The sequence below is a fragment of the Onychomys torridus genome, chromosome 5 (genome assembly GCF_903995425.1).
Source record: "Onychomys torridus chromosome 5, mOncTor1.1, whole genome shotgun sequence".
NCBI classification, from domain to species: Eukaryota; Metazoa; Chordata; class Mammalia; order Rodentia; family Cricetidae; genus Onychomys; species Onychomys torridus.
The window spans coordinates 15,211,514-15,236,220 of NC_050447.1; the positions used below are offsets into that span (position 1 = coordinate 15,211,514).

Here is a 24,707-nt window from a genome sequence, read left to right on the forward strand (position 1 = left end):
AGGACCTGCTGAGATGGGAGAATACTTGTCAGCAGAGGTCCAGCCATACCTAAGGGCCTTTAGGAACAGAGTAAGCAAGAATTTTAAGTTTCAAGCTGCTTCCTACCAGTAAATTTGACTCCAAATGGGTGACAGTCCCCTTCAGAAAAATGACCTTAGATTTTGGGGCTCTTTCCCCAAAACCAGCATCCAAAGGATTTTACTGATGACCATAATGAAGTTTACAGGGTTGTGAAAAAGAACATAGGTCCTATGGTCTCCCTCTACAAAGCTCAGAGCCCAGAAATGCATGTGTCCCTATAGTGCGGCTGGTACACCCCAATGTACACACGTGTCCCTAACTACATACACACCAGACAGAGACAGAGAAAGCAGGCACTCTGCTGAAGTCTTAAGTGGCTCCTCATGACCCCATGTCCCAGCACACCCTCCACAGTGCAGGTTGCGTCTCTTACCAATTCTCTTACCCAGGAGGTGGCACAAACCCAGAGGTAGACCCAGGTCTCCACTGCACAGGCTGGCCTTGGTCCTGGGAATTCCCCCATCCTATCACAAACCCTTCCTCACAGCTCACTGCTTTGCATGGCTTTCCACACTTAAGCTGCTTAACTTTGCACTAACAACCTCTTAATTGCTAGGTTTCCAAAAGGCTTTCCAGAAATCTGGGGTACGGATTCACCCACTTGCAGCCCGTACACTGTGGAGTATGGTTAGACAGAGAGAGGCAGGGCACCTCTACCTAATTTCTGCCTGCCAGGAAGCTGTGGCTTTTATTTTTAATTTTATTTAAAAGAGGATACAGGGTACCCAAGACACCACAATAAAATGACATTAACTGTAAAATTACATTATTAATTCTTTAATCTCACTTGAGGCTTCAAGCTGTTGCTATGTCCAATTATCCATGTAACCACCTGTCAGAATCCCGGCGCTATTTAGCATTACCTCCAGGACAGCGGTGGGCCCGGTGGTCCGTCAGGTCTGCCAGAGACTCGAAGTCCTGCTGGCAGTGATCGCAGGTGTAAATTGACTCATCCTCCATGTCTTCATCGTCCTCATTTCTCTCCTCTTGACTTGTCACGCTGTTCCTGTCTTCCAGCGCACGGCTGGTTTTCCGATCGCACTCTGCCTCTCCTTCTAGGCCTCCTGCCAACAGGAAGAATACAGTCCACATCAGCTGACAGGGGCTCGGGAAAGGGGTTTAAAAGAATCACCCAGTATTTATTACGATACATTTAATTACTCTACCTCCTGGGGTCCATTATTCTTGACACCTCTCAGTATATTAATATATGGGGGGGTTGTAGCATGTGGTGCAGTAATTCTCAACCAGATTCTTTAATTCGTGGCGCAAATCTTCCAGGAGGACTTCCTGTCATCTTCCCTCTGTGCGTGGCTGCTGGGGGTTGTGACCCCTCAGGGAAGTGAGAATGCCTTACTTAGTATTTGTTTCCTAAAAATCCAATTCCATGGCGTCCCTCTCCGAGGCCCCCACAGCTGTGCCCAACACACCCAGACTTGTCATTTTCCCTAAATCCCTGCAGTTTGGAATGGGGACCTCTCAGGCACGTTAGCCCTTCACACGACACATCTCCCAGGTCCCTGCAAATGTCCTGTCTCTAGAAGACAGATAGGGCATGAAGCTGAAGGACCTGGGATGTTTAAATCCAGAACTTGAATGGAGCCAGCTATGGTGGCTTGCCGGCAATCGCAGCACTCAAGAGGCTGGGGTACGAAAATCCTGAGTTCAGGACCAAACTGAGCTACCTAGTGACTATAAGGCCAGTCTGGGCAACAGAGTGAAACCCTCTCAACAAAACAAAGCAATGACAACAAAGAGCCTGAACAGATCCAGCTGTTCCCAGTGACCAGGGAGCCACCTAGACAGTAAACACCAGGCTTGGAGAACAGTAGCGGTTTCTGTAAGATTAACAACTGCTCTGGACTTAACCTATGCAGTGAGCCTGTGGAGGGAAGAGACTCATGGCCACAATCAAGCTCTGCATTTACATGCTCTGCAAGGCCACAATTCTAGGTACACAGCCCCATCTCACAATCTCGCATCCCAGACCTGAAAAGGAGCTCAAAAAGTCATGTGGTATAGCATCCCACAGAGAGGGACAGCTCTGTGAGTCCCACTTCAAAGCAGGGCCTTCCCATACTCAGCAGAGGGGTAACATCCCAGCACTCTCCATTTCCTGACTCTGTCTACCTTACATCCCCACATCTGTGGGAACAGAAGATAGCCTCAACCTTAGAAATTAACAGACCTTGTAAAGCAAAGTGCAAAAAGAAAAAATAAGGTAAGTGCACTACACATAATGTTAGTAGCACTCATAAATGTCAGAGGCTTAAGCTTGCCCATCAAAATACAGGGACTCTTGGATTGGAAAACTAAAGTGTGTATTGTCCCTTTCCACACACAATTGTCCTGCAACACAGATCTACTGGTCAAAAACTGGCAGCACTAATCTAAATCAACTAAAAAGGCCTCTATCATGCATAAATGTATTTATGCAAATATATATGCATTCAAAAGTGCATGCATATGTGTTGTGTGCATATCTGCATGCACATAACTGTCACCAAAAAAGGCTTAGCAGACAACCTTTAAATTCCCCAGGGCCAGTCGCCAAAGCATAAGAGAGAGACCTGAAGCTAAGAACGCATTCAATTTGAGGAGCAAAGCACAGAGCCATAAATATTTCAATTTAGAAACAGATGATGTTATAAGGGCTCTATTTCTCCTGTCTGCAAAGAACACATACTTCCAAGCCCCCAGCATCGAGAACCTGGGAACACAAATCAGCTCATCGGAGAGCCAGCTGCCGCCTTCCATGGCAGGGAACAGAGTAGGACACACGGCAGAGGCAGTAAAAAAATCAATGCTTCCATTTGTGGCCCATCAAAACATCTCTCTTCTTACCAATTAAGGGATGTACAATTTTTAGGTTCTTTTATTACCAGAACAAGCCAACTCCTGGCAATACAGAAATCCCATTAAAAGCCAAGCAGCATATTTATCTCAGGGAATCTGATCCACAGCAGCAACAGCAATGTGAAGAAATAGAAAGTGAAGACGTAAAAAATATCGTTCAGAGCCTTCGAAATTATAATCATCACACATCGTAGTTACATGGGCAAGCACTGCTCTCTGAAATTCTAGTTTACTGTCTCTTCCCTTAATTTAACAACAAAAACAAAGGAAACCTTCTGCAGAGGATTTAAAGAGCCATAATTCCAGCTTTATCTGCTCTACCAACTCTCTAGATAGTAAGTTACACTTCGCACCAAGCCTTTGCTACTGTACTTAACACGCAGTTTAATAGACATATTTAAATTACCCCCTTGTTATTTTTTTTTTTTGCCATATTTACTTGGCAATTCTAGTTGTAATAGCTCAGCGAATCCACAACTGGAACCACAAACACCACACTGCATTTGATCTCTTTAAATCTGGTACATCCTGTTGACTCGGGAGTAGATAAATCAGAATGTCAACTCTCCGTTTTTATAAGGCAAAAGCCCATAAAGTCGTCCAAGAGTATAAATCTGTTTTAAGAAACTGTCACCTCCTCTATGTCTGGCTACTAATGGGAAGGCTGTGCAGAAAGGGACAGAGGAGGGGAGAAAGGGGCAGATGAAGGCCCAGACCTCACCATCCAGCCTCCCAGAGGTGGAACGCTCCACCAGGCTGACCTTCAAGGAAGGTCAGGCACACAGAAGGCTCTGCTAGCCAACCCAAGTTCTGAGGAAGAGACTTTACTGAAGACCCAGCACCCAGGGTCTCTGTTGACTCCATGCAATCAGGACCTTGGAAACAAAAAGCCCTCTGACTCAGGGCAGGACTGGCTACAAGAACTATGGTCGGCAGTGGTGACCCACATCTTTAATCCCAGCACTCAGAAGGCAGAAGCAGGCAGATCTCTATGAGTTGAAGGCCAACCTAGTATACAGAGCGAGTTCCAGGACAGCCAGGGCTGCACAGAGAAAGCCTGTCTTCAAAAAGAACCAACAAGAAAAGAAAAGAAAAAGAGGGATAAAGGAAGGGTTACTTTACTTTCCTACCCAGCTCTAGAAACTTCACTAGAAGGAAAAAGGATGAGGAGTCTTTTTCTTTTGCCAGGGAAGGAAACAGAGGCTCTCCAGGGTCACCCCAAGCTATAGAATAAGTGGAGCCTACCCTGTCCATCTGTGGGGACATCAGCTCCCAGAGACCGCCGACTCAGGAGAACAGAGGGCTCTTGAGCCAACATCCTCTCTGGAGCACTCTCTGGCTTCTCCTCGACCCTGGACCCACCAGGATCGGCCTCACAATAAACCTCTAGGATCAGAGGATTGACCTCTGACTCAGTAACCCTACCTGTCCCTTTCTTTTCCTGCATCGGAGGTCCTCCTGGTCCCTGCTCTAAGCCTGGATGTGGCTAAAACAAGCACAGGTAGCTGAGGCCTAGACATGTCCAAGTCCCTACCAAGTGCCACCACATGTTTCTGGCACAGAGGCCTCCTAGCTTCAACTATGGCCAACCTACTGGCCACCTGGAGGTCAGACATAATAGTCAGAAAGCTGGGAAAGGCAACCTGCTGGTTTCTCCTGTCAAGACCTTTGGCCTGCTAGGGCCTTCCTGCAAAGTGGTTCACCAGCTCCTTCCCCCTCCAGTTCTCCCAGCTGCCATCTACAGCCACTAAAGCCTTGAACAGGGGAAACCCAAGCTACAAGGACTCTCTGCATGGGGCTACTCCCTTGTGACCACATGCATGGCACAGGAAACCAAGGGAGTCAGAAAACACTGCCTTCCAAATCCAAACTGATACTGCCTCTACTTCCCAGACGCCACACTTACAATTTGACACTTTCTAAGTGTTTGCCCTGGCAGCCACCAAGACAGCAGCTGGCACTAACTGAACCTTCACTGGATGCCCCATACCTTCCGAGCATAGCCAGCTAGGGAGTGCTATGAGTGTTTACCATTGTGTCCCCAATCTAAGGGATGAAAACGGGGTTCTATGGGTTAGTGAAGGCCAGAAGTCCACACACAACAGAGACTTGATAAGAAACAATGAGCCAAGTGTTGGAGATTTGTACATGCATCGAAGTCCTAGGGAGGGTCTGTGTCACCTCCTGCTGTCTTCTCTGTCCTAGCATGTGTCTGCACAGACACACAGGCCTTTTGGTTCCACAAACTGCCCAACTGCCTCTGCCCAGGACTTAATACTTCCTGCTCTCTAAGCAGGAGAACGTCCTTACCTCTCACCCACCTGACACAAACCCCACACGCACCTGGACCCCCTTGCTGTGAGAGCACTTGGTACAAAAGATGCTCATGTGGACCAATCTGCCTTTTCTCTCACACACACTGTGGCAGTCTGCATTTCCTAGAGACACCAAAATAATTCTCATTCCAATTGCCCTCTGCAACAAGTCCTTGACCCCACACCCTTGAAGAAGAGGGACTCACTTCCCCTCCACAGTCCCCTACAGGCTGGCAGCCTTGGTGAGCCTCTAACCGACAGAACGCAATGGAAGTGATGTGCAGGGATTCTTCAGAGGCTAGGCAGGAAGGAGCTTGAAGCTTCCCAGTAGGTCTCTTGGGATACTCCCACTGGGGATGAAGCTGCCAGACTGTGAGAAGTCCAAGCCTAGCACAGCTTCGGCTTAACATCCAGTACCAGTATGTGAGTGTACAACCCATAGGTATACACCAACTCAGACTTCCATCCCTGATCGACTTCTTATGGCTATGGCTATGACTGGCCACCACACAGCTGCCACTCAAGGAACACCAAGAGAACCCTGCCACCAAACCCAGTCAGCCCACAGAATAGAGAGAAATAACAACAGACTGCCAGTCACTCAAAAGCACTGAACGCAGGGGATGCTTGACACTTAACTGGCCAGAGCATGCCCATCAGACCGCGAGCTCCATGGGGTGTGGCCGTGGCTGCTTCTGCTCACTACCATCCCCCAGCCTCTGGTGCAGACAGCCACATGGTGGGCGCTCTTCAGTAAGTGCTGAGGATGTAGAAAAATGAATTGGTTTCAAAGAAGCAAGTCTCTGTGTCTACAAGCCGTAGTCACAGCACTGGTTAGCCAATGGCATTAAGTGGGACCACATAAAGACATCAACTTGTAGTTTGGAAAAGTCCAATATTGCTGATCTCAAAGTATTTGGCCTGTACAGAGAGGCTACTCTATCCTATGAAACTCTGAATGTTGAACCAAAAGGTATAGGCTGGAGGTTTCTGGTAGCGAGACCAGGACACACGCTGCTTCTCATTAGGAAGGTAGTTTCTTTACTCCACTAAGCGACCATCCTCCTCAGGGTGACAGTGTGAGGGAGAGCCAGGGACTCTGACAGAAGCTCTACACAGCCTCAGAAGTGGCAGAGAGGGGGCAGCAATTCGTCAAAGGTAGAGGAAGGTGGCCCAGCCACCCCACAGAGGGAATCTTGGGATCTTCTGCCAGAGGCTTCCATGTTACAGTAACTTAATGCCTAGATGCCACGGCTATCGCCAAGTTTCAGACAGGGAAGCCAACTAATTAGGAACACCCCAGTAAAGACAGCTCTGGATTCCAGATCTCCAAACTAGCTACTGCACAGGTCACTGAAGGGGGAACCTGATGACGAGCTGGATGGAAAACAGCTGTGTTTGTCTGTCCAGTCCAGAGAAAGGAAGGTGAGCCTGGGGCTGTGGGTCTGGGAAACTTCCTGGGCTTCTGTCCCGGGCTGTTGGGGCTCCAACACCTAAGGACAGCTGAGACAGGAATCAGCAGTGAGCGAGGACCCTCTGTCCCTGGGTCAAGCAGGCACTGTGCCCAGATGGGGGCCTCTTCTCTTCCCAGGGGAATCTGTAGATCCAGATGTCATCAGGTACAGGGCCTGGACACCCTGAGAAGCTCCGAGAACCATGGGGACAGCCCTGTCCTTGGGACTTCAAGGCTGAGCACCACATGGTGGAGGCGAGAGACCATAATATTCCAAGGGCAAAGCCAGAGAGAACATGCCAGGGCCAACAATCACACCTTCATTCATTCCACCTTCATCCACAAATGTTTCCTGAGTGCCCAGGATGTGCCAGGCATAATATACACATGTTTGCTACAAGCTAAGTGCACTTCCTAGCCCTGTTTATCTTGGTGGTCTCAAAGCCCACAGAAAGGCTGACACAAAAAAGACACTTCATAAATGTGATGTGGGCACCAGAGTGAGCGGGTGAGGAGCTGAAGAGAAAGTGGGCCAGGAATGTGGGTTACACAGACAGCTCCAGACGCCCCCTGCTACACATGACCTCAGAAGGGCCTCCTGCCTGAGCCTCTGGTTTCTGCTCTGCCCACGAGGCCCTGAGTGGGACTGGCAGCATCTGTTCCTGCTGCAGCAAGGAGACAGAGCAACACTCACTAAATGGACAGCCATGATAGGATGTGAGACCCGCTAAGCCCCTCCTACCAATGAGTACAGGTGCCTGGGAGGTTCTACCCAGAGGGTGAGAGCAGGCAAAGGCAGAAAGAAGGATCACAGGGGAACTGGGAAAGAGGAGAGGGCCCAAGTCATCAGTCAGCCAGGCAGGAAGGCCTCTCTTGTCATCTCCCCTCACAACTAGGCCTGGATGTGAAACTGTGCTCCCCACCTCTGCAGAAAGCACAACCACCCAGTACTGAGTTCAGGTACATCCTAGTGCTGAGAGCCCACGGTCTGGGAAACATCAAGACACCAGGTACAGCCTACTCCTGATGGACACAAGCTGCTGGACCAAAGGCAGTCATTTAAATAACAATACACACAAGCAGCAGATGGCTGGCCTTGTAGTGCAGGGACCATGGGAAGGCAAGAGAGGACAGACAAGAGTCACAGGCTGTGGAATCAACTTGCCCAATTCCAATCCACATTCTACCATTTAGCAAGTGGGGACTTTGGACAAGTCATTTCTTGTCTCTGAGCCCCATTTAACTCTTTTTTTTTTATTATTTTGTTTTTCGAGGACAGGTTTTCTCTGTGTAGCCCTGGCTGTCCTGGAACTTGCTTTGTAGCCCAGGCTGGCCTTGAACTCACAGAGATCTGCCTGCCTCTGCCTCCCTAGTGCTGGGATTAAAGGCGTGTGCCACCACCCGGGCTCATTTAATTCTTTATAATAAGGTAATAAATATGAAGCCTAGTATCTAATCCATGTGGTGTGAGAAAATGGTTTATGGCTGCTGACTTATCCAACACATTCAACATCATGACCCAGGCAAGGGTTAAAGACACACACACAGCAAGTGTGTGTTCCTAAGGATGGAGAAAGCAAGGCACGTGCCCCTGTGAAAGGCACAAAAATGTCCATGCAGACACCCACACACCCCTAATAAAACAACTCACTTAGCTCAGAGGAGACTGAGTGGCACCCCCACCCTCCATCCCTCACACCCCCACCCGTCCCTGAACAAACTTGCCATGTGACTTGAGTCTGCCAGGGGGCGCATACTGACACATTTACCTCACAGTTCACTGGCCCACCTTTCTTGTCCTCACCCCTAGTACAGCTTGAGGGGGAAACAGGCTGGAAGCACCATCTATTTCCACAGTTACTGGAGGCAACGATTTCTTAAGCCGAAAATCCATACTCTATTCTGACAGCCTGTAAGCGTCCTGAAACCACATTCCCAAGGCAAGAAGTACTTTCAGAACTTGGGTGCTGGCTAGCTTAGCTCCATATCTGTATGGGCCCTGCCTACATAGAAGGGGACACTTTTTGACACAGCCTGAGCTAGTGGGCCTGCAAGGACAGGGACACAGGGAGACACCAAACAGGACCAAGAGCCTCCGACTCCAATTAGACAGCATGTTTATGTATCCATTGCTGGCCCCAAGTAGCCATTATTTATCTGTAGGTTGACAGGATTTGCAGTACAAACCAGCACTTAACACTCAAGCTAAGGTGCCCTTGGCAGCAGGGTTCTTGGCAAAGATCTCAACACATAACTTACTGTTCATGTCCTGCCTCTTAAAGAAGGAAGTGACTGTTGCCCCCAGTCAGGGTCAGGGGGTTCAAGGATAGAATAGAAGTCAAGTCAGGGTCAAGTCAGACCGCACTTCATGAGTTTTGCTGGATGCACTGTCCATGAGGGGCTGGTCCAGCCCAGGACCCTAGATGACCCTGGAAATGACCAGAACCTTCCAAGGAACATCTCTTCATCCATAAGAGATTCCAGAACCTACACCCAGAACTGACTCACAGTGTTGCAGCCAAGGTTCCCTCCTTCCTCTGCACCTTTGTCTTGGGTCCTAGTTTGCTCCTTATTGCTACAATTAAACATCATGACCAAAGGTGGCTTGGGGAAGAAAGGGTTTCTTAGCCTTACCCTCCAGTGCCACAGTCCATCACTGAGGGATGCAGATGCAGAGGCCATGGAGGGGAGCTGCTTACGGGCTTGTTCCTTGCGGTTTGCTCAGTCTGCTTTCTTATACAACCCAGAGCCGCTTGGCCAGGGATGGCACTACCCACAGTGTGCTGGGCCCTCCACATCAATCATTAATGAAGAAAATACCCCCACAGACACACCAATCTGATGAAGGCATTTTCTCAATTAAAATTTCTCTTCCCGGACAACTTCAATTGAGTCAGGTTGACAAGAAGACTAACCAGCATATCTTGTGACCCATAGCCCATTAAGGGAGATGCCACCTTACACCAATTACACAGAAAGCCAAGCTGGCTCAGATTGGGGTAAAAACCCATTGCCACTCAGACCCCACATGACACAAATCTTCAACATCATACAGCCTGATGCATGGGGTGTTCCTGGAAGGCTTGTGGGGTGTGAAGCCCCCCCCCCCCCCAGTGGCCCTGTCTGGCTCCAGAGACAGTCATCACCCATGGAAAGTGTACCCAGCACAGCTTCATTTGCTATTTGTTTCCATATAGGAAGAAGTCTTTATTTTTATGTAAAATCTCTGGAATTTTTTGAACAATTTGGTTTGTGTGTGCCCATGCACTTATTATGCACGTCACAGCACATGTGTGGAGGTCAGCTTCGAGGAATCTGTCCTGTCTTGCACATGGGATCCAGGGATCAAACTCAGGCTGTCTGGCCTGGCTGCAAGTACCCTTGCACTAATCTAGCTTGCTGGCCCCAAATCTCTAGATTTGTATGTGTTAACTTTGAGTTTTAAGGAACAATGTGAACTGGGCTTGGTGGCACATGGTTTTTTGTTTGTCTGTTTGTTTGGTTGGTTTTTTGTTTTTATTTTTCAAGACAGGGTTTCCCTGTGTAGCTTTGCGCCTTTTCCTCGAACTCACTTTGTAGACCAGGTTGGACTTGAACTCACAGAGATCCGCCTGCCTCTGCCTCCCGGGTGCTAGAATTAAAGGCGTGCGCCACCTTCACCCAGTACATGTTTTTAATCCCAGTACTCAGGAGGCAGAGGCAGGCAGATCTCTGAGTTCAAGGCCAGCCTGGACTGCAGAGTGAGTTCTAGGACAGCCAGGGCTACACAGTATTGGGGGGGGGGGGGGCACGATTAAGACTTTGGAAGACTGGATATGACCTAGAGCCCAACTGAGAGTCTCTGCCATGGGATGCCCAGCAGGAGCAACCAGGGGTTCTAACATCCGGGGCCATCTGCTCAGTGTACCTTAGATGAGGAGGCTAGCTGAACAGTGTATGCAGTGTCCTTTCTTTGGTCACTCAGGACCTAGGTTGGTGTCCATTCTATGTGATCTTGATGACTTACACTGCTGAGCCTTATCTTCATTTTGAACATGATGGTGACTTTGTGGCCTGATCAGGTTATGAGCTCCGCTTACCAGGGCCTGTTGATGCTGGCATCACTCCAGTTTCTGCCAACTAGACCCTGGTCAGCATTGAGCTTCCCCCCAGGTACAGCCCTATCAGACACAAAGCTTCACACCTGCAGTCCACCAACATTTACTGAATACCTACCTACTAGATTCTGTCCACTGTTGGGGACACTGCAGGCACTCCAAAGAACCAAGTTTAGCTCTGTACCGTGAAAAAGCCAACATTCCGTCACAAGCATCTTGCTCCTGATGATTGTTTATAGACAAAGGGAGAACATTCTCCCTCAACCCAGCTGTTCAGGTGTGGAGTCCATCCCTCAAAGACACAGGGACATGGCAGCTTCCTCTGCCCACAGCACACCTGCACATGCTCACTGGAGATAAGCAGGGGAGAAGTGGGAAGCAGTGACAGGGCCGGTGGGGTGGAGGGAAGGAGAGGAGGGGACATAAAGGACAGCCATCCAAATGCTTTCCCGGAAAAGGAAAAATAAATGTTTTCCATTAAGTAATTAACGGTGACACTCCCCCAGCCACGTAATCTCACCACGTAATCTCACCATGTGCAGTGATCAAGAAGAGTAGGACAAAACCTCCCTGGAACTATGAAAACTGCGTGCTGTGACTTGCTGAAGCGGTGACCATTCTGTCCTCTCTGAGCTGTCAGGTGATATCTCCAGGCAGGCCAGAGGTGATCGGGACCATGCGGGAACTAGATCAATCCAGCAGATTTGTGGCTATGGCCAGGCCTGGCTCTCCTAACTGCCCCAGATCCTGACACAGAACTCAAGGCCCAGATGCTGGCCCTTGTGGTAGCTGCACAAGAAGAACCCCGTGAGGAGACAGGGGAGTGGAGGGGTCTGTCGCGCTCTAACCAGAACCCAAGGCCAGACTGCAGAATCTTGGCTGGGGATGAAGTTCACATAGAGCCCAGAGCATGCGCAACAAGTTGCTTTGGCTTCTGGGTATATGTGCCTCTCTGGTCCTCAGTGGGCCCATCTGTAAGTAGGGCATGGATTGTGGAACACGACTTTTTGAAAGAGTGTGCCCTGGTGACCTGTCATTGTGCCAGGGTAGGCCTGAGACAGACACTTAGAAAGTACCATGAGCTCACTCAGGAGGGAATCCCTGCTCCCGCTGTTCAGCAAGGGCTCTGAAGAGGCCCACCAGGCCAGCTCCACATCAGCAGCCAGGGCTACCCTAAGGCCCACTCCTTGCTGCCTGCCTGCTACCACGAGTACCCTGAGCACTTGATAAATACGCCTTCTGCTATTGATAACAGCAGTTTGTTGGACTACTGGGACTAAGGGGGTCCAGCCCCTTCTGGTCCCCTCCCAGGGTCCGGGAAGAATCTACAACCAGCTGATAATTAATCTTTGATGAAAAGAAATGAATCTATGTACACAAAACTCCTTAGTCCGTACATTTTTTTATTCTGTCAGTTACAAGCTTCTATTCTCTCATATCTAGCTCCTTTCTTGCCTGATTTCTCTCTACACTTATCTGCTGTCTCCTCCAGGTTCTATCTTAATTTCTTCATCTAGTTCTGCCCCTTCTAGGTTCTCATCCCTCCTGTTCTTTCCCATCTCAGCTCCTCTCCCTTCTCCTTCTCTCTCATCTGTTTCTTCCTCATCTTGTTCTTCCCATCTGGCTCTTCCTCATCTTCCATCTCATTCCTTTAGTACTCTGTTCTAGCCCTTCAGTCTAGTTCTTCCCCATCTCAGTTTGTTCCTCTCAAGTTCTTACCCATCTACTTCTTCCATTCTCTTTTCTCTTCTCTGTCCTCCCATGCCCTGGGAGTCCTGGTATATATATATATATATATATATATATATATATATATATATTTACAAGTAGTATTCCCTTGGCAGTGCAAAGTTGGGTTTCCAGGGTCAAACAGAGTGGTGATAAGAATCACATAGAGGGGCAGTAACTGTTAATTATCATTTGCAACCCCAAAGGGAAGTGACTAATGGGGAAATGAATTAACTAAGGGCTAAATTCGGGTAATATCTAAAAAGAGGGCTCTTATGTGCTCAACTATAATCTTAAACGTGATTGGTAGAAAATGTTAAGAATCTGTAAGTTGCTAGGTCAATAGGAGGAAATAAAACTGTCTTCTTTTTTCCTGTGGCTCCTATCTGTCCAAGCTATCTGCCGTTTTTCTGCAGGGTGGGGGGAAGTGTGCTCAGTCGCTAGGCAACCTGTGTACAGCTAGATGCCTCTGGTGATAGTTAAAGGGGGGTCTGGAACTAGAAGTAAGGTTTGGGAAAGAAGGAAGTAAAGCTTAATTGGCCCATCCGCCAGGCCTTCTCAAACAGGTGGCAAGGATGCTTAAGTCTGTTCTTAGAGAGTACAGAGGTGTCTCTGATAAGGAACTTTCCTCCATCTGGGGATGGACCTGGTCGGATGCTGCCAATGATGATCATTACAGGGGGGCTTGAACTGGGGTTCTGGCTGTGCACAGCTGTCAGTGCAGATGGTTATCTAAATAGTCCTAGAAGTGGCTAGGTAAGGAGTTAAAGGTCTATAAAGTTAGTAAGGCTGTAAGAAAGGAGGGTCTGAGCTAAATTGTGTAAAGCTATTACTTAAGGTCCACCTGACTTAGGCAGTGTCTCCTTGTGGAATTCACCTTAAATCAGGATACTTTCATGTGGACTGTTATTATTGCTAGTCCTTGAAAATGGCTAAGGGAGATATCTGATTCCAGAGAAAGCCTTTCCTGAGGCTGTTCTCCAAATACCTGGAATGAATATGTCCAGAGAGTGATCAGTCCACACAGTTAGCCTTTCTTAGGGAAAAGTCAATTGGGAAAACTATAAAGGCACACATGATTTTCATAACAGAATACAAGCCAAGTATACAATATAACAAGCCAAGTAACACCAAAAACTCCTTGGGATTTGACTTCCTCTGGAGGAAATCCTTGATCCCTCCAGGTAGTGACTTTGCCATAACCAGCTGAGATCTTACGACATATTCCTGCGGGTCACAGCATTGGTCCAGCTTCCCTCACCTATCAGCACCTAGCATACAGCCTGATACACAGTAAATGTGGTACACAGTAGTTGTTCCAAAAGACTGGTGAGGGAGGTGTGATGTCTTTAATCCCAGCACTCAAAAGGCAGAAAGGTAGGAGGGTCTCTGTGAGTTCAAGGCAGCCCTGGTATACAAAGAGATTCTAGACCAGCCAAAGATACATAATGAGACCCTGCCTCAAGAAAAGGATGGAGGGAAGGAGAGAGAGAAGGAGGGAGGGAGGGAAGGAAGGAAGGCAGTCTGAAGTGAACAGGTGAACCATGCAATCAGTCAGGAAGGGCCCAATCCACTGTGACATGTAATTACCCCACTCGGGGTATAGCTCAGTGTTAGGGTACTTGCCTAGCATGTACAAGGCCTTACTTTTCATCCCTAGTACAGCTAAATAAACAAATGAACAAACAAGTCTAGCCATGGGTCTGTAAAAGACAGAGTCTTGGGAAGAGTCAGACAGTGGCAGCAGAACCAGGAAGAGGCACTTTATTCTGCCCTGCCCAGATGCAAGTGGTCTCTGGTACTACAGACTCCAAGGCCTCTACTGCAACCCAAAGGCCAGATACCTCCCTACCAATGACCCTCCAACCTAGGGCCTCCAGCCTGGCTTCTGTGCATCCCTGGGAGGCCAGGAGTACCCTCTCCTCCAGCCACAGAGCAAAGATTGTGTAAAAACTTTAAAAGTTAAATAGTGACTGACCATGGAGATCATCTGGTGTGTGCCACATTCCAGGAACCACAGAAGTGTCTCCTGGAGGGAGAGAAGCTGAGGGTCTGCTGGGTGCTTCTCCCAATGTGAGGAAGTCAAAGAAGTTAAGTGGTAACAGGCTTCTGAATGCCAGGTCCCACCCAACCCAGGCCAGGTAACCCCCCAAGGCACTCTGGCCCCAAGCCACCTCCAGGGACCCTGCCCAGAAGCAGGTTTCTTCCATGGACCACAGTTTCTCTGCACAGCTTAACCTCATCCACTTGCTAAGGTCTGTTGGCTTTCTGCTTGTTTCACCCCAGTCCCCAAGAGAGTGTTTGGAGTCTCACAAGTGGGCAGTAAAACCTAGATTCCTACGATAACCCGTGGAACAAAACCAGACACCTGCTGCTCAGCATCCTCACCAGCAAGAGAACAGAGGGGGTCTCCAGACCAGCATACCTTTCCTGGTGTGATGGACAGAAGTCGGAATTCTGCATGCTGGCCTCCAATCTAGGAATCTACATTCGCACACAAGACGAGCAGAGGATTAGATTAGCCACAGGTCAGAGGTCAAGTGGGCAGCACAGAGCAAGCTTCCAGACTCACCCTAGGGTTTGGCTCTCTCCACCCGAGGGTCAGTACTGAAGTGATCTTTATGCACACGCACACACGGCACCCCACCCAGCCCCGCGCTCATCCTCAAACCGTCTCTTAACTCATATTTCAAACAGCTCTTGATGCTCTTCAGTCAACATGAGGCAGAAACCTTTTATTAAATGCTGCTAATTTTTTATTGATCACACTGTGAATCATTTCATTTTCCATTACCACAAATGTCTCCTATCAGGGCTCTGTAATGACGCTTCTTTATGCAGTCTTGAGCAACTTGTCACTTTTAATCAGTTTTCAGTTTCAGTGTGGCTCAAAAATTAGAAAGCAGGCTCTTTCTGTCATCATTGCTTTTGTTTAAAAAAAAAAAAGTTTCCATACAGGAAAGGTTATTGTACTTGGAATAAATACACACGAATCAAATTCAGACTAAATTCCTCCATGACTCTAACCAATTTTAGCATTAGCTCTTATAATTTTTTTAGGTTTATTTTCATGGAAAGACTGTGCATAATTATTGTTCGTGCCCTCCCAAAACACTTACGTTACTAAAGTGCGAAATGTCTTCTAACACAAAGACAGATCTCTGGGAAGTAATTACAGAAATGCATTCAGGGGCAATAATTCTATATTAGCTGTCAGCAGCAGACATCCTCAGAAAGGCACTTGTTACCGAGGAATTATTTTTGTTGCTGTTGAAGGCATGGCAGGCAAGCCCAAACCAAAGACTGTATCTGACCGGAAACACAGGATCCCTCATCAAGGGTCAAATTAAGTTTAAATCATTACCTTGAAGCCCAGAAAACTCGTACCTGACTGTCTATTGTGGAGACGTTTGTGAGACGCACTTGAGCGTAACATGGTCTTCCCTTTCGCAGCGTGGTGCAATTACCTTGAGTCTCAAAAGGATTCTGCCAGGAGCTTGTCACAATAGGGAAAGAGGAGGTGGCAGGGTGTCTATTAAATGCTAACTCATGTCACCAAACAGAATTTTCAAGAATTATAAATTGCAGCGCTGCCTCGAGGCTGACCCCCTCGTGTTAAGAAGAACCCAGAATATTATCAGGAAAGTGCAGGAATTTGCATCAAAGGCAGGAGAGGTCGCTCTATAGGGATGCAGCTGAGGAGACAGACCATGGACCAGTACTCAGCCCACAGAAAGTCTGGGCAGCTACGCAACTCCAGCAGGGGTAAAGAAACACCCTAAAAAGGAGAGAGGTGAGGACAGGAGACATCTGGCTGCTATGTGAACACTGTTGCTAACTCTTGACATGTCTGCGAGCCACACTGTTTCTCCTTTCTAAGCTTCCATTTCCCTATCTTCACTCTCCTACCTCAAGGCTCTGTTGCAAATTTAAGTGAGAAAATTGTCAGTGTACCTGTTCCTGTTCCAGGCTTATTCCCTTACCTGAAAAATGCCAAGACCTATTCTAGATGCCTCTCTAGAGAGTAGAGAACAGAAGGTTTTCCTAGGCTTGAGGGGTCCTCATGTATCTCAGGGAATCAGCTTATAGTTGCCCAGCCTCAGTTTTCCCATCTCTTAAAAGGACATGTGAATCAGAGCAAAACATCAGCATAGGCTTCTTAATCTGCTTACCCACCATGGCTTCCAAAGTGACAGGTTCTTGCTGAGGTCACTCAGCAGGAGTCCACACACCCTGACATTGTCCCTCCCTGGCCAAAGCATCCAGACCTTTCATAGAATCATCCCTTCCCACTGCCTTCTATGAGGCTCACATGGGAATCACCAAAACACAACCCAGGGACATTTTCTGGAACTGTCCCAGAAGAGGAAATTACCCAAAATGAAGCCTATAGTGGAGTATGGAGCTGATGGATAAAGCTGAGGGAAGACACTGTCACCATGCCCTCAGACCCAATCCTTCAGCAACAAGACATGTGTGCTAGAAAGACTGTACACTGGAGAAGTTCACTGGGAGAACATAGCTGAGGAATTAAGGTTGCAAATAAAATCCTTCTGAATGTCCTTAAGTAGAAGATGGATAAACCATGGTATAGTTACAAGTAGAAACCATGTAGCAATTAAAATTAATGAAACAAGGTTGTATGGATCACCATAGACCTTCTGAGCATAATCTGAGAGAAAACAAGCGAGTAGCAAAATACAAGGCATACTTATATACAATACACCAACATATCCTTGTAAACTCTGTGTACATATCCTGGTATTCCAACATCTATGCTGTTTTTAAAGTGATTCCAGCAACAACATTTAGTTGTATTTTACCCACATTTCAAGAAGAAAGACAGCCCAGAAGTGATGAATGCCAAGCCTTGCAGGAGAACGAAGGCCCCTCAGAGCTCTGCTGGTGAATGAATGTGGTGTGTTCCTAAAGCCAAAGGTCTTTCCTGGATGGCCCTTATTCCCTTTCTTACGTGTGAAATAGTTCACTTAAATAAACACTACTGCTGAGCCACTGAAGTTTGAAATGTTAAAATTTTTGAAAAGAATGAATAGTAGATAAATTTGAGAATCACAGTGGAAACATAGGGTTTTAGATGGAAAAGACTCTGGGAAGGGGGACACACCACAGCCAACCCAGTCTACTCCTACAACCCAAAATCTCAAATGTGCACTCCACACAGCACACTCACAGCAGAGCCAGAGGTGGTGCTCACACCCACAGCTCCTGCTCCACTTCCCCTCCATACAGGGTAGTGCAAATGGGCAAGGAAGGGGCAGAGAACTCAGAGGACTTTTCGACATGGAAAATGAAATGGTACCAAGACATCAGGTTCTGCCAGAACAGGAACCTGCCCCTGTCACTGTAGACCCCCAGTGCCTCGAACAGTACCAAGTAAGACGGCACGCACAAATATTCTCGAATGAATGCATGAACATAGAACGTGATAAATGAAGGCCATTTGTGTCATTATTTAGAGCAGATGGACAGCATCAAGTTGGTCATTTTTAGTAGGTTTTTTTTATTGTGTGCGTGTGTGCATGCATGTGTGCATGCGTGTGTGCATTCGTGTGTGCATGTGTGTGTGTGTGTGTGTGTGTGTGTGTGTGTGTGTGTGTGTGTTCACTGGCCACATTAATACATGGGGAGGTCAGAGAAAACCTACAGGGGTTATCTCTCTTCTACCATGCAGATTCGGGGAATTGAACTCAGATCATCAAGCTTTGGCAAGTGCCCTTACCCACTGAGCCATCTTGCTGGCCCAAGTGAGTCATTTCTAAGTAAATGCAGATTCTGTCCCTCTGTGCTGGGGAAAGAAGGCTCCAGCCCTGACTTCTCACCAATTTCCTGCCCCTCCTGTGGGCAGGCTGCGCTTGTGAGTCCTGACTGTGTATGGAAAGCACCTTTGGGGAGATGAGAATGGAAACAGTCTAATTCAAGAAGGAGCCAGGCTCTGCCTAAAACACATCCTGGCCTCCTTCCACAATCACACATCGAATGGAGAAAATTACTCCAACCCACTCCACAGGAGCACATCCATGCCTGGCCAGCCAAAAACAGCCGTTGCTAAGAAATCACACCGGGTGACGTCACATGATCACTTGCTACAGGCAAGATGCAGCCAGGGTCAGAGTTCAGAACAGTTTCTGCAAATCTTCCCAACAAAGCAGAGAAAGGAAGCAGAGGAGGCTCCTTGACAGGCACCCAGTGCAGCTGCACACTCTATCAAGCGTGTGCTGTTACAAATGTGGAAACAGGCCCGCACTAAACCCCCAAGAAACAGGTGCTTCTTCTGTGCTGGGGTAGTTCCCAGGAGGTGAGGGTCTGAGCGCCTCCAGGATGGTCATCCTACACAGAAAGGAGTGAACATGGAAGTCCAGGCCACAGAGAAGGCCACATGAGCAGCAGCTTCCCACATAGAGCTCAGTTTCCATAGTGTCCAGGTGCCACCAGCTGTTCCCAGGCATGAAAGAGTGTGGGCAGCAGTGGGTCTCTCCAGCCAGGCCTGGGGGCGGGGGTGGGAGTGGGGGTGGGCATCCAGCAGCACCAAAGCCCATAAAAAGCAGGCTCCAGGAGTGACGGCCCACAGGGGCTCTCAGCTACAATGGACAGAGGGACACCTAACCGGGAAGGCAAAGCCTAAGGAAACCCTTGCACTGCCATCAGGTGTGCACACACGCACTGTGCCCTTTACAGGGAGTCCATCAGGCCAGCCTGTGGTCCTATCTAGCTTTCTCCCCAGAACTGTTTCTGTGTGTCTTTTTCTACCATGAAGAGGAGGAGGAGGGGGAGGTAGCAGATTCCTCGAGTTCTGATTACAGAGATAATCGTGACGGATGTCAAACACACAAGCTGTATAGAAAACAGCATGGATCACTGAAACCTCACCACCCAGAAGTTTGGTCTGGGACCACCCTGAGGCACAAAACCTCACCCATCCTGTCCCGAATTTGAAGGCAGAAGCAGCAGTCACTACAGAATGAGGTGGTGCACCTGATGATGATCCGTACCCTTCTACACTTTGATCTCCTCAGCCCTGTGCTGTGCTCACCTCCTTGATGGCTTCTGGAAGCTGCCTTTAAAGCTTTATCTGGAGCAAAATTCACATGAGTCTGTGACTCACAGCTCAACATGAGCAAGTGCAGTGATGGATGGGGAGGACTGCAGTGATGGATGGGGAGGACTGCAGTGATGGATGGGGAGGACTGCAGCAATGGACTGGGGGGCGAGTACTGCAGTGATGGATGGGGAGGACTGCAGCGATGGATGGGGAGGACTAAGATTTGTCTTCCAGGATAGGTTTCCTAGTTTTGTAAGGGGGTCCACCCCATGGCCTCTGAGCTAATGAAACTCTCTGCTGCAGCCTTGGTTCAGAGGACCACCTTCATCGGCATTGCCTAAAGGGAAAGCTGCCAAAGTTCCCATCACCATCCACTGCTCTGGACATCACTCTGATGTTAAACACACACACACACACACACACACACACACACACACACACACACACACACAAAGACCCATGTGGTTGAAATCATGTAATTTTTGAAGGGACAGGTCCCTTCAGGCCAAGACTGTGCCCAGTAGCCTCAAAGCCCATTCTCTGTTGCTCATGTGTGCTCATGCACATACCTCTGAGCACACACCACATTGTGCTTCTGTTCCAGGAAGTCACTGTGGGCCTCATCTTCACACCCGAAGATTTCAGTAAAATTTAGCAATTTCCAAGTCAGGAATTCTGGCTATAACAGCAAGAGGCACAAAACAGGGGCACTTCCCAGGTTTCGTAACCTCACCTAACCATGGAACCAAGTCATCCCTGCGCTCCAGGGGGATCCTGGGAAACCCCTACATTCCTCTGCCCCAGAAACTCAGATAGGAGAAAAGGTCAATTGTCGTTGGGACTTGGACTTCCCTTAGTGGCACCTCCCTTTCTCACTGCCAGTTGCTGGCCCATGTTGAATCACAGATAACCCGGTGGTCAGGGGCAGAAGGAGTCCTGGGCCAGCACCACACTCTCATCCAGCAGGGAGATGCAGATACATCAGGACACAGCATCTCATACCCTACAACTGCTAGGGACTGTCCGCAGCTCTCAGGGAAGAAGACTGATGATCCATTCACCCTCTAGTGGGGAAGAATGGCGACAGACAGGCTACCGAGAAACTTAAAAGGTGGCCAGCACTGGAAGGAGATTAGAGGAAGGCCCAGGGTCCGGGGAGGCAACTTGAGTGGGTAGTGATAGTGGCCTCACCAAGAGGACACAGAACACAGAGAAGCAGAGGAAATGGCAGCTTCATCCATTCTAAGAACAGAGAGGGGGGCTATGTGTCCACAATCAGAGTGGAGAGAGGTAGTTCTGCAACCCTGGAACGCCACCAGATCCTGAATTTGAAAGCTGGAAGAAGCCTTGAGACTGAGCTCAGAACTACTGCACCTGGACCTGAATGTATGTGTACTCTGGGCTTCAGGTGGCTCAGTGGTGACCTCAGACAACAAGTTTGGGAGACTCCACACCTTTGAAGTCAATGGGCATGGCTGAATCTTACTGGCCAGCATTTCAGTACCACAAAGCCACAAGTATTGAAGTTATACGCTAAAGTCAGGCCTGGGTCCCAGCTCCACCATGATTACAGCAGAAAAGTGTTCTCATTTCTCACAGATTAAACTCTACACAGAACCCTCCAGGTTAGCTAAGTCTTGGAGCAAACACACCACCACCTGTGCACTGCCTCTGTTCCCAAAGGAATGATACCATCAGCCTGAATAGCTCGACTATGTGGAGCTTGGGGTCATCTCTCCCATGGCAACAAGGGAGTCATCATCTTTAAACTCAGAAACATCTGAATCATAGCCCTAGAAGGAAGAAGAGCAAAGAGATCCCTGTAGCCAGATTGGGCAGGCATCAGGGCTATGCCTCACACTGGAGAATGTGAACAAAGAGAGAAGCTCCCTCAGGACCTCAGCCCCACCTCACAGGCTCCTTCCAAAAGCAAGTCCCTAGAGGAGAAAGCTGAATTGTAGGGTAACAGCTCACCCCCACCTGTGTCTCATCAACCCAGGCAACTGTGTAATGGGGAGAAGGCATTTGAGACAGGTAGCCTGGTGCAGGTGGCATCCACTGATTCCAGCTCACAAATGAGCTCTTGGGAGATGCATGGGCACACATCCACCTGCTCAGATCCAGTGGGCCTACGAGCCCTCGGTGAGAAGGAATGCCAGACCTGGTCCTCTGTATCCATTTGAGCCTGAGGGAACTCTGGCCTGGGAGTCTGCAGGCAGCTTGTCCTTGGGACAAGGAAGACCAGGAGACTACACAGGTCAGAAGGAGGAACATGGAGGTCTTGGGACACATCCTAAGATGTCATGATGCCACAAAGAAAGGAAAGAACTTAACCAGGCATGGTGACACACACCTTTAATCTCAGCACTTGGGGGCAGAGGCAGGTGGATCTCTGAGTTCGAGGCCAGCCTGGTCTACAGAGTGAGTTCCAGGACAGCCAAGGTTACACAGAGAAACCCTGTCTTGAAAAAAAAAAAAAAAAAAAAAAAAAAGAGGGGGAAAAGAACAAAGGAGGAGGAAGGAAGGAAGGAAGGAAGGAAGGAAGGAAGGAGCAAGGGATGGAGAAGGAAGGAACCTGGAGGACTCATCCTCATAAAGTCTGAGACATGGACTTACCTTAGCTAGACAAGGTCCCCTAACATGGCGGGGCTTGGGGATGGGGGGCGTCTCCCATAGGCTGTAACTGAGAGCCTGCAGCATGTGCCTCCTAGACCCATTGAATTCCAGGCATTATCCTAGCCAGAGGTCACTGAAGTCAATAGCACCGAGCAGGAGCACGCAGTCAGGGAGCCCAAGGTAGTAGCAAGTATGTGTCCAACACAAGAAACGGCACAGTGGCAAGAGGCAACTGGAGTTCTGGTAGCCAACAAGGGCCTCTCTAGGAAGGGGACATTTGAGACAACACTAAAATGGCACAAAGAGCTAGGCATGAAAAGGTGGAGGAAAGGTATTCCAGGTAAAACCCACAGCTCATGCAAATGCCCTAAAGCTGACATTGTTTCAAAGGTAACGAGCCTCCCATACGAAGCGGCATCCAAACAAGACCTGGCAGGAGAGGTTTGGAAAAATCAAGGTTTCTAGGTCTCTCCCACTTCCAAAGCTGATGCACCTACCCTCTGCCTGGTGCCCGGGGAAATGGGGGGCAGCGCGTGTCTCTGGCACCTGCTGCAGCTGCTGGACACACCTGACACACGTGCATAGAGTGTGGGCAACACCTTGGTTTCACTACTAAATGCACAAAGCGCAGCCTCTGGTGTGGCTCAGTGAGGTTGTATAAACAGGTGGGAGGAGCAAGAAGGCAAGAATAAAGTTTTCACTGACATTGTGTGTGGAATTCCAGGCAGAATGGCCTTCCTCCCTGCCTCCGGGCTCCCTGGGTGAACACTTCCTGCAAACATTGGTTCTTGGTCTGTGGGGGTCTACTTCCTTTGCGCTAACGAATTTCTAACTGGGTTTTCAGCTACTTGTTCCTAGAACAATCCTTACTGCGGCCCTCCAGTGTTCCATCTTCTTCAGTGGTGACTACGTGTGCCCCCTCCCCCTTAGCAGGAGACAAGGGAGGTGTGAAAAACCATCTAAAAGAGGTGGCTGGAAGCAGTCAAGCTCTATCCCCACGTGCAATCTTTATTTATAACTCTATGATGTCAAAATTCAAGAAGCGACAACAGAAAGGGTCTTGTCCCCAAGATGCCAGGCAGAATAAGGTCAGGAAAAGCCAGTCCAACCCTCAGAAGACCCGCCGTCACCAGGAGCTCAGCACTCCTGCAGACCACCCTGTCCTCCAGCCCTGTCCCTGGCTAATCTTTCTCTAATTTTCCCGGCTGCTTCCTGCTTCCTCCAAGTCACCATAATTGGGAAATCTTCGGTTTACAAGCAGGCACAAAGTCACTCCCTGCTCTCAGAGGACACCTACAGAGGGTGGAACCACATTCTCCATCATCATTCTTCCCAGACATGGCTAATAATGACCCTCTTCTGCTAATGAAAAAAAGCACACATGTACGCGTCATGGCTGCTGTAATTAAGCTTGTGACGAGCTGAATTGGAGGGAAATTAGATTTATTTACGTGCCGTCCTGCTGCTGATGAAGCACTCGCTATTAGGGAGACTCCTCATTAACCCTCACTTTGAGGGCAACCTCTTTTGTGCTCCGCTCCCTCTACGTCCCCTTCATAAATAGTAGTTGGTTAAAAAGCCATTCTCGGGGCTGGATTTTCTTCGGCCCTTAATCCTCAAGCCACACCACCCAGATGCTGACGGTAAGAAAACGTCAGGGTGATTACAGTTCTTGATGCCTTCGCACCAATGCATTAGCCCAGCGCTGGGAGGGTATGGGGTGCTGTTCTAGGCACTTGGTGAGTCATAGAAGTGTGGGGGCCATCCCTGTCTCCAGGGCTAACCTAGAGGCAGAAGTGAGTGAATGAGTGGTTAACTGAGACAGAGATAATGAGAGGGAGCCAGACTGGAGATGGAAGAAACAGACGAAGACCAAGCAGCATCAGATGCACAGCTTCAGACACACAGCATCAGCAAGAGCAGCTGGAGGCCACAGACGCAACACTGGTATCAATGGCCAGGGTGGCTAATTCCTAGATACTCAGAGGGGGCTGGAAGCCCCACAAGCTCTGGATTTTGTTCAAATCCTAGAGCTGAGCTGTGTTCAAATCTTGGAGTTGGTCTGTATCAAGAGGTATCCTATCCCCATAGGTCTTTGAAGTCATGAATGCACAACACAAACTTAACAACAGGCAGGTTTGTTTGTTCTTTGTTTTGTTTGGTTTTTCGAGACAGGGCTTCTCTGTGTAACAGCCCTGGCTGTCCTGGAACTCACTTTGTAGACCAGGCTGGCCTTGAACTCACAAAGATCCTCCTGCTTCTGCCTCCCAAGCACTGGCATTAAAGGCGTGCACCACCACTGCCTGGCTTGTTTTCTTTTTGTTTTTTTGTTTTGTTTTGTTTTTACGTGTGTTTATGAAGGGCAGTGTTGTGTCATTAAATATACAAATGGACACTGAGATGCTTTGCAGTTTCCAGAAATGCTAGACTGTGCCAAAATCCACGTATTAGAGTTAAGACAGAATGGTAATCAAGGGCTTAAGCCTTGCAGAACAGTCCC

The 24,707-nt window shown here is 48.6% G+C and overlaps 1 protein-coding gene across 2 annotated transcripts in view; it reads right to left on the minus strand.

Moving 5' to 3' along the window:
• The window catches only part of Znf423 (zinc finger protein 423), a 303,273-nt gene that overhangs the window by 201,170 nt on the left and 77,396 nt on the right, over window positions 1–24,707 (minus strand). For both annotated transcript variants that reach the window (XM_036187113.1, XM_036187115.1), the window contains exon 3: window positions 946–1,146. In XM_036187113.1, coding sequence (XP_036043006.1) covers window positions 946–1,146 — 201 coding nt within the window. The remainder of the gene's footprint in view (window positions 1–945; window positions 1,147–24,707) is intronic.